The sequence below is a fragment of the Mus pahari genome, chromosome 8 (assembly GCF_900095145.1).
Source record: "Mus pahari chromosome 8, PAHARI_EIJ_v1.1, whole genome shotgun sequence".
Lineage (NCBI taxonomy): Eukaryota > Metazoa > Chordata > Mammalia > Rodentia > Muridae > Mus > Mus pahari.
Window position 1 is genome coordinate 11,933,185 of NC_034597.1, and position 13,855 is coordinate 11,947,039.

General features: G+C 43.0%; 2 protein-coding genes across 2 annotated transcripts in view; one reads left to right on the plus strand and one right to left on the minus strand.

The window, feature by feature from the left end:
* Ecd (ecdysoneless cell cycle regulator) overlaps positions 1-11,274 on the minus strand; it is a 22,863-nt gene extending 11,589 nt beyond the window's left edge. Inside the window, exons 1-8 of the mRNA XM_021203829.2 lie at positions 11,013-11,274; positions 9,831-10,041; positions 6,672-6,789; positions 5,495-5,582; positions 5,209-5,387; positions 3,835-4,027; positions 3,209-3,337; positions 537-665 (exon numbers count right to left, since the gene is read on the minus strand). Coding sequence (XP_021059488.1) covers positions 537-665; positions 3,209-3,337; positions 3,835-4,027; positions 5,209-5,387; positions 5,495-5,582; positions 6,672-6,789; positions 9,831-10,035 — 1,041 coding nt within the window. The 5' untranslated portion in view covers positions 10,036-10,041; positions 11,013-11,274. The remainder of the gene's footprint in view (positions 1-536; positions 666-3,208; positions 3,338-3,834; positions 4,028-5,208; positions 5,388-5,494; positions 5,583-6,671; positions 6,790-9,830; positions 10,042-11,012) is intronic.
* Positions 11,275-11,403: 129 nt separating this feature from the next.
* Fam149b1 (family with sequence similarity 149 member B1) overlaps positions 11,404-13,855 on the plus strand; it is a 37,777-nt gene continuing 35,325 nt past the window's right edge. The window contains exons 1-2 of the mRNA XM_021203831.2: positions 11,404-11,604; positions 13,720-13,824. Coding sequence (XP_021059490.1) covers positions 11,558-11,604; positions 13,720-13,824 — 152 coding nt within the window. The 5' untranslated portion in view covers positions 11,404-11,557. The remainder of the gene's footprint in view (positions 11,605-13,719; positions 13,825-13,855) is intronic.

The window sequence follows — 13,855 nt, forward strand, 5'->3', positions numbered from 1 at the left end:
TGGTTATGAGCCACCATGTGGTTGCTGGGATTTGAACTCTGGACCTTTGGAAGAGCAGTCAGGTGCTCTTACCCACTGAGCCATCTCACCAGCCCCCCATAGTTATATTTACTTTTAAATAAGTCATGACTTAATTTTCTTGAGTTGGAGATTTTAACATTAAACAGTACAGAGACTGGGGAGACGGAGGTGGATAAAGGTCTTGCTGTGCAAGCAGAAGGACCTGGGTTTGAATCCCCAGGTCCCACATAAAATAAACAAACAATACAGGCCCAGAGCAGGAAGGGAGAGCTGGGGAATCCTGGGTGCTCCCTGGGCAGCCAGTACAGCCAGCCATTTGGTAAGTTTAATGAAAGGAAGACACCCTCCACCCACTTCTGGCCTCCATACTTGAGAACACGCATAACACACACACACACTCACACACACACACACTCACACACACACACACTCACACATTCACACACACACACTCACACTCACACACACACACAAACACTCACCCACTCATGAGAAGAAATAAGCACAAGTCTCACCTTGAAGTAATCATTCCTTTTCAGACTTTCAAGGAAGCTGGCCCAGAGCGGTGAAGCAGTCACAAGGGACTTCCTGGAGTCAGAAAAATGTGGGCTACATTTGGAGCACAAAATCTCAAATCCATGAGCCTAGATGAGACAGACAGAATTTTTATTATGTTACTGTGTTTTCTTTTATTATGTTACTGTGTTTTTTTTCTTCTCTACTCTCTTAATTTCTTATCATTCAGCAACAATCTAGAACTAGGTGACTAGACACAAGGGAAGTGTTTTGGTTTTGTGGGTTTTTTTTTTTTTTCCAGACAGGGTCTATGCAGTCCTGGGTGGCCTGGAACCCATAGATACCCACCTGCCTCTGCCTCCCAATTGCTGGGATCAAGGTGTGTACCACCGTACCAGCTTCACTTAGAACACTTTTTAAATTTTATGAAAAGTAAAATTTTATTTCGGAGCTGGAAAGCTGGTTCAGTGCTTGCCACTAAGCCCGACAACCTTTGTTCAATCCCTGGAATCCATATGGAAGAAGAGGAGAACCGGCCCCCACAAACTGTCCTCTGACCCTCATGTGCACCATGGCAGGCTCCCCAACCCTGCCACGCACACAAAATAAATAACAATCATTTTTAGTTATTGAAATGTATATTGAAATAAAATGTGAAAATAAATAAATTGAGCACATTCTCAGACACAGGAAAGAAGAGAATTTTGTTTTAAGATCTTTGGTAAAAAAATTGAAAGAATAATACGGCACAACGATTCAAACATTATTACCAACGCCCAGCCTCTCCCCTCAGAAGTAAGCTGGGCGCTCAGGCAGAATTCCATGACATAGTTCTACTCTACCCCTTTGTGACCCACGAGGACTGCAAGCCAGTCTGCGTCTTTCTGTTGCTGTAGAGAAAATTTCCCATCAGCACACATCAGTCTGTGCACTTCACTTCATGGACAGGCCATAATGCACCTACTCTCCCTCTGCAGACTTGGTGTTTGTGAACTCAGTACTACAAAGGATGCTCCCAAGTACACTTCTGTGTGTTTCTGCACCCGAAATACATTTTTAGAAATGAGAATGATAAGGAAACTGGTCAGTGCAGGCAGTTTCTGTGTGGATGGATATCGGCACACTGCTCCTCACAGGGACCTGATCAGCTCACTCTTTCTTTTCTTTTCTTTTCTTTTCTTTTCTTTTCTTTTCTTTTCTTTTCTTTTTTCTTTTCCTTTCCTTTTCTCTTCCCCGTCTGTCTCTCTCTCCCTCCCTCCCTTCCTTTTCTTTCTCTCTCTTTCTTTCTTTCCTTCCTTCCTTTCTTCCTTCCTTCCTTCCTTTTTCTTTCATTCTCTTCCTCTCTCCCTTTTTCTTTCATTCTCTTCCTCTCTCTCTCTCTCTCTCTCTCTCTCTCTCTCTCTTATGGTTTTACAAGACAGGGTCTCACTCTGTGTCCCTGGCCATCCGGGAACTCAGAGGTCCCCCCTTCCTCCTGGTTGATAAGATTAATGAGGTGCACCACCATGCCTGGCATATTAAAGTATCCTTTTCCTTTATATATTCTTATAATTTCTTACCAACTCATACTTTTTTTTTGTACTTGCCAATCTTTCGATGGAAACCACTATTTTGTAGCTTTAAATTATATTAATTTTTAAGAGCAGAAGTCAACATTTTTAAATTTTCAATTAAAATTCATTTGTACTTCTTTTTCTTTATCTGCTCAGCTTCTGACCAATTAGTATCATTTCCTCTAGGAACACCTAATATTCCTTCTTCGGGTTTTCTGGTATCTTTTGAGTTTATGACATTTTTCTTTTCCGTGCAGAATTTCTCTTCTCCATTACTGCTATGTTGTTCTTTGAGCCAGTTTTGCTGTCTGTTATCCATCTGCGTTCTGACTCCTGAACTCTGACTTGGACCACAAATGTACATTGTGCTTAGCTAGAAATCTTTACAAAATCAAATCAATCTTTTATTGATTCTGGTTACAAGTCATGCCTAAAAAGGCCTTTCTTAGATGACAATTTTCCTATATTTTTTAATTTTATAGTTTTAGTTTTTATATTTAATCCAAGTGGAACTTATTTTGCTCTAAGTGTGACGAAACCAACTTTCATTCTCAGCTGACTTCACAGCTGCTGGATCACTGGGGCTCCACTGAAACGATGAACTCTACTACACTGTCACACGGGCAGGACGTATCTCCAGAGTTCCTATGCTGTGTCAGTCATCAGCATGTGAAACTGACAAGCAACTGAATCAGGGGTGAGCAGCAGGACACGCTGCCTGCAGGGAAACAGTGAGGAACAGCAGGACATTGCTGCCTGCAGGGATTGGCAATTTCTGTCATTGGCATTTCTGTCTCCATCATTAATGCTCAAGGTGTCAGTGTGTGTGTTTGTGTGTGTGTGTACATGTGAATGCAGGCACTCTGACAGGCCTGAAGCCTGGGAATGCCCTGGATCTGGAATTACAGGCTCTTGTGAGCCAACTGGTGTAAATGCTGGCAATCAAAGGAGCCCTCTGCAAGAGCAGTGTGTACTCTTAGTGCCTGAGCCATTTCTCCAGCCCTTAAAGCTCTTCCACATTAGAGAAAGAAAGGAAGGTAAGAAAGTGGGGGAAGGAGGGAAGGGGGAGAGAAGAAGAAAAAAGAAAGAAGTTAGGTAGTTTTCTTGTTCAACATTACCAACTTCATGCCCAGCTCATAGGCTCGGTACTGGGGATGTGATGGAGGTGGGAGTCCGTATCCACTCCGCCGGTCTGGCACAAACTTCTGTTGTACCAGCTGTGCGTACAGACATTTTGTGAAAGTGACCTGGGCATTGGGATACAAAATATGTGAGTCTTTTCCTGAAATTTGAGTACTGAATATCATTTCATAGTTAATATATCAATCATGGGCTTCACGCTCACATATCCATAGGGGAAGCACAGACAGGATGCAGCCCATTCACTCCTGTTTGTTTCATAAAGTGCTAGTGAGATATACATTCACATACTATGAAATTTACCCTACTGCCCACTTTGGAGTTGGCACTAAATGAATTATCTTTAATTATATTATGGCAACTTAAGAGGGGTGGAAGATAATAATTAAGAGATGAAATGTTTTATTGCTAAGAAGGAGATAATACAAAAGTAGGGAAAATACAGTCCATATGTACTTAGCTACAAAGTGAGGGATTTCTTAGCATCCCCTACACCTGGGTATCTGTCTGTCTGTTTGTTTGTTTAGAAAAGAAGGAGCACTAACTTTCTAAGAGAACTAGTAAAAGTATAAGAAAAATTAAATGACCAAGAAAGAGATCTCACTGAGGCCATTATTCGTGTTTCAGGCAAAAATGTCTTGAAGACTCGACAGGCTCTCAGGTCAATGGGGTCCCGTAGGTAGAAGGCCTGGACAGCTGCCGACAGCAGCCTGGGCCGTTGCTTGAGCACCGCCACAATGCCGGCTGGAAGGAAGCAGTGTGCTCGATGGAGGGAGGCTTCAATCCTTTCTGGGTACCTGCGACAAGTAGCAATTGCTTTTATGTTATATGTATTTTATATATATATATATATATATATATATATATATATATTTTTTTTTTTACCTTATATGTAAATGTCAGGATTTTTGCCGGGCGTGGTGGCACATGCCTTTAATCCCAGCACTCAGGCAGAGGCAAGTGGATTTCTGAGTTCAAGGACAGCCTGGTCTACAAAGTGAGTTCCAGGACAGCCAGGGCTACACAGAGAAACCCTGTCTTGGAAAGCCCCCCCCCTCAAAAAAAAAAAAAAAAAAGGTCAGGATTTTTTTCAGGGTCTTACTAGGTTTAGGTATTTACGGCTGGCCAGGAACTTGTTTTGTAGACTATAGACTAGGCTGTCCTGGAACTCACTGAGATCCTCCTGCCTCTGATTCCATCGTGCTAGGATTAAAGGTGTGAACTAGCTTACCAAGCTGTAGTATTTGTTAGACAATGCTTGGAACCAAAGTGCTATTGGGACTTCTCTTAAAAATGAAGCCTAAAGGGTCCCATACGGGTTAAAGAATCATATAGACGCTCCAGAACCAAAAAACAATAAAACAGAAAGCCAAATGTACTGTATTGTTTTCTTTAGGTTTGTATCTATAAAAATCTCAATTTTTATTTGATCTTTTCAAATGTATTATTTTATGTGTATGAATGTTTGGCCGATATGTATCTGTATGCCCAGTACCCACTGATGCCAGAAGAGCATGTGGGATTTTCTGGGACTGGAATTGCAGACTGTGATGACCATAAAGCCATGTCTCCAGCCCCAATCGCAAATCTTCATAGACTATACTTTGCTTGACACCTAAGTAAGGTAAATAAAAGAAAAGATATATTTGGATGGGAAGACAAACTACATCTAAGTCAGGGACAGTGAACTCCTGGAGCCACAGCTACTCAGGAGGTTGAGGAAAGAGCAAGGGTTCAAAACTAGCCTGGGTGACAAAACAAGACCCTATCTCATTCAGTCAGCCAGTCAACCAATCAAGCAATCTGTTTTCTGATTTTAAATTGCATAAATTTAACTGTCAGTTTCATGAACAGTGACATCAATAAAGTGCAGGTGAGCATTGACCTAGGTTGAAGGAATTCTGTGTGCAAATCAAAACCTGGGCTGCACTGAACCAAAGTGTTCCTGAGCTAAGAGTATCAGTGCTCCCTTTCTTACCCACTGATGCGCCTGTCCACAGCAGCTTGTATAGATTCTGAAGCCAGAACAGCTTCTGGGTGTGCTGAGATTATACTCAACGCTTGCTGGATTGTTGGTGGTGTCATGGGTAACCAGGACATCCTTTCAGATTTCCTTGGCACAGGAATAATGCACAGCTCCCCATGATGAAAAAACACCTGCAAAACAGCAACCTTAGTTTCTTCACGGTCTCCAGGGAGCCTGGGGACCCAGGAAATGACGCAGCAGACTTCATCTCTGTATCTCTAAGCCTGGGTGGACTTACCCTATTGGCACTGTTATCAGGATCCAACCACTTAGGGAGAAAGTCGGCCGCTTCTATTAACAGGAACTCACCATCATTGTCTTCAATCCTAGTGAAACAGAAGATCCATTTTCACAATCACATAACATGAACAGCTTTAATCAAATACATTTTTCCCCTTCTTCTCAGAAAAATCTTAAGTATATACTATGTACAGATTGTCCAAAAAAAAAAAAAAAGCAAAAAACGGAGTTGGGGCTGTCTCTGACTCTTTTGCCTGCTCTTAGGTCCCTTTTCCTCTTACTGGGCTGCCTCATCCAGCCTTGATATGAGGGGGGGAGGGGGCGTGCCTATTCCTGTTGTAACTTGTTATGCCATGTTTGGTTGATGTCCCAGGGAGGGCTGATCTTTTCTGAAAGGAAATGGAAGAGGAGTGACCTAGGAAAGAGAAGTGGGGGTTTAGAGGAAGAGAGACTGGGAGGAGAGAGGGGAAACTATGACTGGGTGTAGTACCTGAGAAAAATAAAATTTGGCTATTCAAAAAAGGAGGAAGAGGAGAAGAAGGAATTGTTGTTCATGATGAAGCAGGCGTGGTAGCACATGCCTTTAATTCCAGCATTCAGGAGGCAGAGGCAGATGGATCTCTGAGTTTGAGGCTAGCCTGGCCTACAGAGTGAGTTCCAGGACATCCACGATACACAGAGATGCCTGTCTTGAGAAGACAAACAAACACTGAGTTCACAATGGTAACTTGGGAACTAGTGCAGTAATGCCTTTTATGCTGTTGCACATTTTTATTTACCACAAGTATCTGTTCTCTTATGATTAGAGATTACTGTTTCTTTAAAGCAGGGTCTTCATGACATAGGTCAGTCTGCCTTAAAACCCCCATTCCTCCTCCCTTTCTTCTAAGCACTAAAACTGTACATGTCCATGATGCCAAGCAATAACTAGAATTCAAAAACAGCAAAAACTAAAGTAAGGTTTTGCTTGAAGTGTTTGGGGAACTGAACTCTCAGTATCTTTCTTAGAAAACCAAGTCACAAAGGAAAAGAAAGAAAACCATCAGCTTTTTAATCTACCCCAAATTTGAACAATTTCTACCAGAGTTCAGACAAAAATTACTAAAGAAAACAAATATAATTGCTTATGCTTTAAAATGAGAATCCCTTTAGAGTAATTAAAATAATGACAATACCTTGCCACTAACTCTGGAAATTCCTGTGTAATCTGCTTTATTACATAAACAATAAACCATTCATCTTCAATGTTATCTCCAAACTTTGTCATACCATAAATATGAGCAGGAACACCTCCTACAAACAAGAGAGAAATGACTGTGAACCAGGCAAGTGTGTCCCTGCGAGGAAAAACATACATAAGCATTCATTTACTAGCCACGAGCTAAGTTGCAAGAATTATTCTGGGAGCTGGGGTTGCAATTCTGAGCAAGATATGAGGAATTTGGGTCTCAAAAAAGGAACAGAAGCTGGGTGTGGTGGCGCACGTCTTTAATCCCAGCACTGGGGAGGCAGAGGCAGGAGGATTTCAGAGTTTGAGGCCAGCCTGGTCTACAAAGTGAGTTCTAGGACAGCCAGGACTATACAGAGAAACCCTGTCTCCAAAAACAAAATCAAACAAAACAAACAAACAAATAAACAAACAAACAAAGGAACAGAAAACTAAACCGTCTTTAAAAGCTCACTAAAGGTTGTGTGAACATAAAGGAGGCTCCTGCTTCATCGTGTACGGTAATAACAGCTTTAGAACAACCAGAGATGGACTTTCCAGAAAGAAGAGCATGGCCAGAGGCACGAAGTTACAATAGATAAGGGAGAATCACAGGATATAAGGATTCTGTTTGGAGGAACAGAACATCTCAAACAGGTGCACCATCCCTAAGTAGACAGACGTTAAACATCACCCTCTTAAACAACCAAGAGTCAAAAAGGAAGTCACAGGAGAAGTGAAAAAATATCTTGGAACAAATGAAAAATGAAAGTATTATATATGAAAATTCATATATAATTTAGCAAAAATCATGAAAGTAACAGTTTACAGTTATGTAAGATCTCAAACCAGCACTCCCACTTTAGGAAAGAAGAAAAACATCAAACAAAGCATAAATCTAGCAGGAGAAACAAGACAATTTCAGCAAAGAGAAAGGAAACAAACAGGGTTGTTGTTTGTTTTTGTTTTGTTTTGTTTTAAATGGGGGAAGAGGTCAGTAAGATTACATTAAGAAGAGACAACTAAATTCAAATGTGAAAGAGGAAACATTATACTCTTTCTATAGAGTAGAAAAGATTATAAGGGAATCTATGAATGTCTTATTCCAAGAAATTGGGGAAGCTGTAAGAAAGGAAATGAATAAATCCCCAATTAAGGTCTTGATGCAATCAAGAAGTAGAAAGTATTATCAGACTTATAACTATGACGGATATTGAATCAGCAATCAAAAGCCTCTATCTAACAGCTGAGCATAGTGGCACACACCTGTAATCCTAGCCCTGGGGAGGCTGAGGCAGGATCGTGAGTTTGAGGGCAGGCTGAGTTACAGCAGAGCCAAGTGGTCTCTCTGAAACCACAAGCAAAATAAGTCCTTAAGTTGATTTTTCTCAGGTATTTTTTTTATCACAACATTGAAAAGCTGACTAACCAGATTCAACAACACATTGAAAGGGGTTATAATACCACAATCGAGTGGGGTTTGTTCCCATACTACAAAGATGGTTCAACATACAAAGTCAATCAATGTCTCAGTGGCTGCTCTCCCAGAGGACCTGGGTGCAATTCCCATGGTGGCTCACAAACATTGGTGATCCCAGTTGCAAGGGATCCATCCTCCTCCTCTGTCTCTGAGGGCACTGTGTGAACGTCGTGGCCTGACATACATATGTGCAAACATCCAGGCACATAAAATAAACAAAAATTTAAGGAATCAATCGATGTCATGTACCACATGAAGGCCAAACAAATGCACTACAAGGCCTTCCACAGCAACCACGGCAAAAACCAAACCAAAGAAACACAGAACCAAAAGACGTGAGAGGAACAACCTCTCAGCTTTGCTGCTCTCACCAAATCCCGCTATCTCTCCAGTTAGAGGAGTTCAGAGTAGAGTACAATTTTCATTTGCATTATATATCAGACTTCAACTGAAACCTCCCCCCACAGCTACAGTCTAATCTGTGCTGTACCAAGGTACCTGCCCATGGTGTGTGGAGCTCGAGAGGGAAGTTCAGAAGCTGTAGTCTCCCACACTGAGACCAAGCCCCTGTGGAAAGGGAGACTCCGCAGGTGCTCACACCAGGTCTTCCTGCTCTGTTCCTCTCTGCACGTAGCAAAGCTAGGACTGTAAATCTGAAGTATTAATCGTGCAATGCCATCACACAGTGAGAAAATTCAGGGTAAGCATGGCTTTCTAAAAGATAATAGGTTGCTCTTGTTTGGAAACCGGCTCTCACTCCGTGATCCGGGCTGGCCTCAAACTGGTGATTCTCCTGCCTTAGGCCCAGAGTGCTAAGGAGACAGGCGTGTGCCACCATATCTGTCTAACAGGCTCGTTTTATATGTGGCACATTAATTTGCTCATCTCCCTGTCAATAAACATCACCTGTATCTAGAAAACAAAATTAGGGTTGGGGAAATAGCTCAGTGGCAGACCAGTTGCTTAGCAATGCACAAGGCCTCAGGTTCAATGTCCAGTGGTGGAAAAAGTTCAGTGATAGTAATACCAAAGGAGGAACCGAGCAGTTGCTAGCCAAATATAACATATTAGCACTGAAGTATGAACAGGAATGGCAGGATCAAAAGATACAAGGCTCCCGATCCTCAACAGACCCTCTGAGTCACCGAGTAAAGACAGCCTGGCTGTGCTCAGTCATTTTCATAACATTAGAAGACATGATAAAACAGATGACTGTATCTTGCTAGAGTTGGATGTAAGCACTGGTGACAGCAGTAAAGGACACTGGAACCGCTTCTGGGTGGCAACTGACAGTAACAAAACCCATTTAGTTGTTTTTATTAGCCAGACAAAGTCACTCTTGGATTCTCAGCCAAACAACTACATGAAACAAAGCAACCGCCCACAGGTGTCATCGAGGTTAAGTACCACGCAGTGAGAAAGAACTGTGACTAAGACACAAGCCTGGACCTCTACAGCACCAGCACTCACACTCAGGCACAGTGAGAGAGTCCAGGACAACAGCCACAGTACCCGCATCCCTAGCCATAAAGACATTTTATATAGTTAAACTTAGGGGCTTAGATATAGATGGGCAGCCATCAGTGATCTTTAAAGTTGTAGGAGCAAGTCTCTCTCAGACGACACTAAATGGAAGGATTACTTTACCTTTTGCAGGCTTGTATTTGAGATTGAAAGGCTGATTCTGCCAGATATAAGGGACCAGTATGGGTGCGAACTGGGTCATTATCCGTTCAATGTACTTCTGAAGAATGTCTCTGTGCTCTTCTGTGCCTCTGGCTTTATCTGGTATCAGGAAGAGATGGTACTCCACAGCATCCTCTACCATTGCGAGCTTCCCACTGCCCTCCATTCTTCTCTAGAAATGGCCATCGAAGTTCCAGTGATGTAAACCACACAAAAGGAGAAATAACAGCATTCTCAGAATTCTTCTAGGTTGATTACATTATTTCCCCCAAATTTGATACGCACCTACCATCATGGTTCTGGCCTTTACCAGACACCATTTGACTTACTATCCTCTGAATAACATTTAGACTTAAAACTATCTTCCTTAAATTTACATTTAAATGAAAGCCTTGATATTATGGAGTAAATGAAAATCCAACAACTCACTTCCCAAACCAAAGAAATATGTGAGGAGAAAAGTTAAAAATAGCTAGGTGCAATGAGTGTGCCTATGGTCTCAGCTGAGAGACAGAGGCCAAAGGATCACATGGGTCCAGGAATTTGAGGCTAGCCTAGGCAACATAAGACGACCGTTTCTCACAAATAAATGTTTGCCCTTCAGTCGGCAGCAGTGTGTGTAACACAGTTTAACAACATTGCATTGCTATCCATTATTCTCTCACCTTCCAACTGTGCTTCAGTCAGTGGTATACTTTGGGCACTTTACTTTCTTGAGCTTTCTAAGTAATCGTGAAATGAAAGTGTTAGTCTGCCGTCTCTAAAACACCTTCCTTTAAAATTGTGTTACTGGGTGCGTTAAAAAGCAATGCCCCTCGCTCTACAGGGCTTCTACAGAAGATTTAAAACTGCCAACATTTGGATGTCAGAGTTTCGTCCCAAAATAACTCGCCATGGTTCCGGATGCCCACCTCACGCAGCAATTTAATTCCTAAGCTTACTTGGCTTTGCAATGAACCAATAAGGAGCCTGCATCTTCTATGCAACTACCCACTCACCGCTGTAAATTAGCACCGTGCTGCCTCTCAACCCGGCGGATCAGGGAAAAACTCTACCCACCCTCACCCTAAATCTATCTTTATGTAGAACTTACAGTGTCAGAATTGCACTTGAGATCATGGGAGTTAATGACAAACGACATACCCGAGAGCATAAAAGAGGAGCAACCAGGAGCACTGTCCTGGCGCGGTATAGTGCTCCTTCACCAAACTAGACTCTTCTTCCACCTGACAAAAGTAAAGCGATCCCTTTCAATAGCTCTCTCGTGCGCCTCTGCTCTGGCACCTTCCCTTGGCTGCCTCTTCCAGCAGGACACTTGGTCAGAGGCGACCACCAACCGCCCGATCTCGGCCCACGCTGGGTCCTCGCGTTCGCTTGGGCCCCTGATCCACGCCTGNAAGTCCTGAGGCTCCGGAACCTTGAGTGTAGTCGCTAGTGCGCATCGGAGCCAATTTCCGAAAGATGCTGTACCTTCGTCACTTCCGCTCCTGAGAGGAAGGAGGCAGGTCGGAAGACTATAGAGTGGGACTCTGGGAGGTGGCGGTCCGGAATCTAAGCGACGGGGCGAGACGGGGCGAGACGGGGCCGGTAGGTGGCAGGAGGGGGCCGGGCCGGAGCCGGCGGGAGGGCCAGACCCTGAGGCCCCCGCCCTGGCTTGCCCGCCCGGGCCGCAGAGGAGAAAAAGGAGGATGATCTCCAGATACACTCGGAAGGCCGTGCCACAGAGCGTGGAGCTGTGAGTGGATTGCTTTGCTCGCCCAGCCCGGGCCGCCGGAGCTCAGGGGACCTTAGCCCGTCCTCTCCTTTCCCGCCCCAGGCATAGGGAGGGAAAATACTATCCCNGATTCTCACCTCCCAGCCCTGGTGGAAGCTGCTTTTTGTCCTTGGGTCACCAGCTTGGAGTGTGTCTTTGGGGCTGTTAGGACCTGAATTGAGGGAGTGGATCTTCAGCTGCATCCATTGTTCCCAGAGTGCTTTGGACCCCACTGAAGATAATAGCTGAATGCTACAATAAAGTTGAACGGGTCTAGTTCAGAACANCATGCAAAGCTGTTTGCTTGAATGCAATAGCGGAATCAGATTGAGANCACAGGTCTAAAGGTTGTAACTAGAAGGTGGTGCAGCTCAGAAGTACAAACCAAGGGTCAATCCGATGGTAAAGCCTGTTGTCAAGCCATTCACACATTGTCGTCACACCCCCTGCAAATAATGCTAAAAAGCAAGCACTTGTAATTTAAAGACCTGCTTTGTACCCTTAGTAAAGTGTTGTAGCTTGGCACCTTATATCTACTGGTACTTTGCAATTTCAAAAGAACCTGCAGTTTCTTNATCCTTTGACAGTTCTGAAAGATTACTGTAACTAGCTTCTGTTTCTCAGATAAAATTAGAAAGGTTCCACATCTGAACCCAACNGGGCCTGAACGTTTGAACCAAGTCCCATTGGTCCTCCTCATTGAAGTAAGCAATTTCAACAGCCATACACTTAATATGCATTCCAATAACATTCATTTAAAGTCATACCTGAGATTTTTAGATGGATACTTTTCTTGCCATTTAGCTTTTAGGAAACTTAACCAGATCTGGGCCTTCCTGTCTATGTATACANCTAAGATGTACAAGTATACCTAAAATGATGGCATAGGGCTGGTACGTAATAGATCCTCAATAAGTGATAGCACTGCTTTCTTCTTCCCGCCTTTACTTGGTAAAAGAGCCATACAAAGAAAAGAGCCTCTCCTTGCTTTTCAGAAGCATGTTATCTATTAAGGAATATGTTATTTACACAACAGCAAATCAGATAATAAGCTCTTTAGGGAATAAAACTAAGAAATAGTCATTTCCCCAAAGTGAGAAGGATTTAACTTAAAATCTGCTTTTAATTTTTAAAATTCCATTTAGTGTGTACGTGTACATGCGCATGCACCATAGCACACATTTGGAGGTTCGAAGACAGTTTCCGAGAGTCACTCCTTCCATTATGTGAGTGTTGTTGATTGGATTCAGGTCATGAGGCTTTATTAATAAGTGGCAAGTACCTTTATTTACTGGGCCATCTCATCAGCCCCAGATTTGCTTTTATAATTATTTCTAACCAGAGATGTTAAAAATCCATTTTGTATGAAGAAACTCTGGGTAGGCATCTTCTGNGCTGCAGTTACTGAGCCTGTGTAGTTATATCCTTGCTCTTGATGCTATTTTTTTATTTTTTTATTTTTTTGGTTTTTTGAGACAGGGTTTCTCTGTGTAGCCCTGGCTGTCCTGGAACTCACTTTGTAGACAAGGCTGGCCTCAAACTCAGAAATCCACCTGCTTCTGCCTCCCAAGTGCTGGGATTAAAGGCGTGTGTCACCAAACCCAGCCTGTATTTATTTGTAAAAACTAAGAATGTACACTTGAATTTTTTTCTCTCTCTAGTGATAGACATGGTTTAAAAGTATAAGGTGGGGCTGAAAAGGTGACTCAAAAGTTAAGAATACTTACTGTTCTTGCAGAGGATCCAAGTTTAGTTCCAAACAGGGGCTCAGAGTTGCCTGTAACNCAAAGTCCAGATCTGACACCCTTTGTGCATGTGGTACATACATGCTCGCACAGGCATAGACACACATAAGTATTTTCACGAGGGGCTAACAAGATGGTCAGCATGTAAAAGTACTTGCCACCAAGGCTGACAANCAAGTTCAGTTCCAGGACTCACAAAGTAGAAGGAGAGAACCAACTCTCACAGGTTGGCCCCAGTCTTCACATGCACACCATGGCATGCACATGCACATACACATACAATACTGTAAGTGTGACTTCTTTNCAGCAAATGTAAACTATAAAGAGAAGACCGTTTTATTATCTTTCACAGGAAAGGACTAACAAAGCACGCTCTTAACCACCGTCCCCTTCCAGAGCAGCTGGATGACATTTCCTCTACCAACGACAGCCATGAGAAAGATACAAGTTCTCACAGGTACTGCCACGCAGCACGCTTGCGTGCTCGT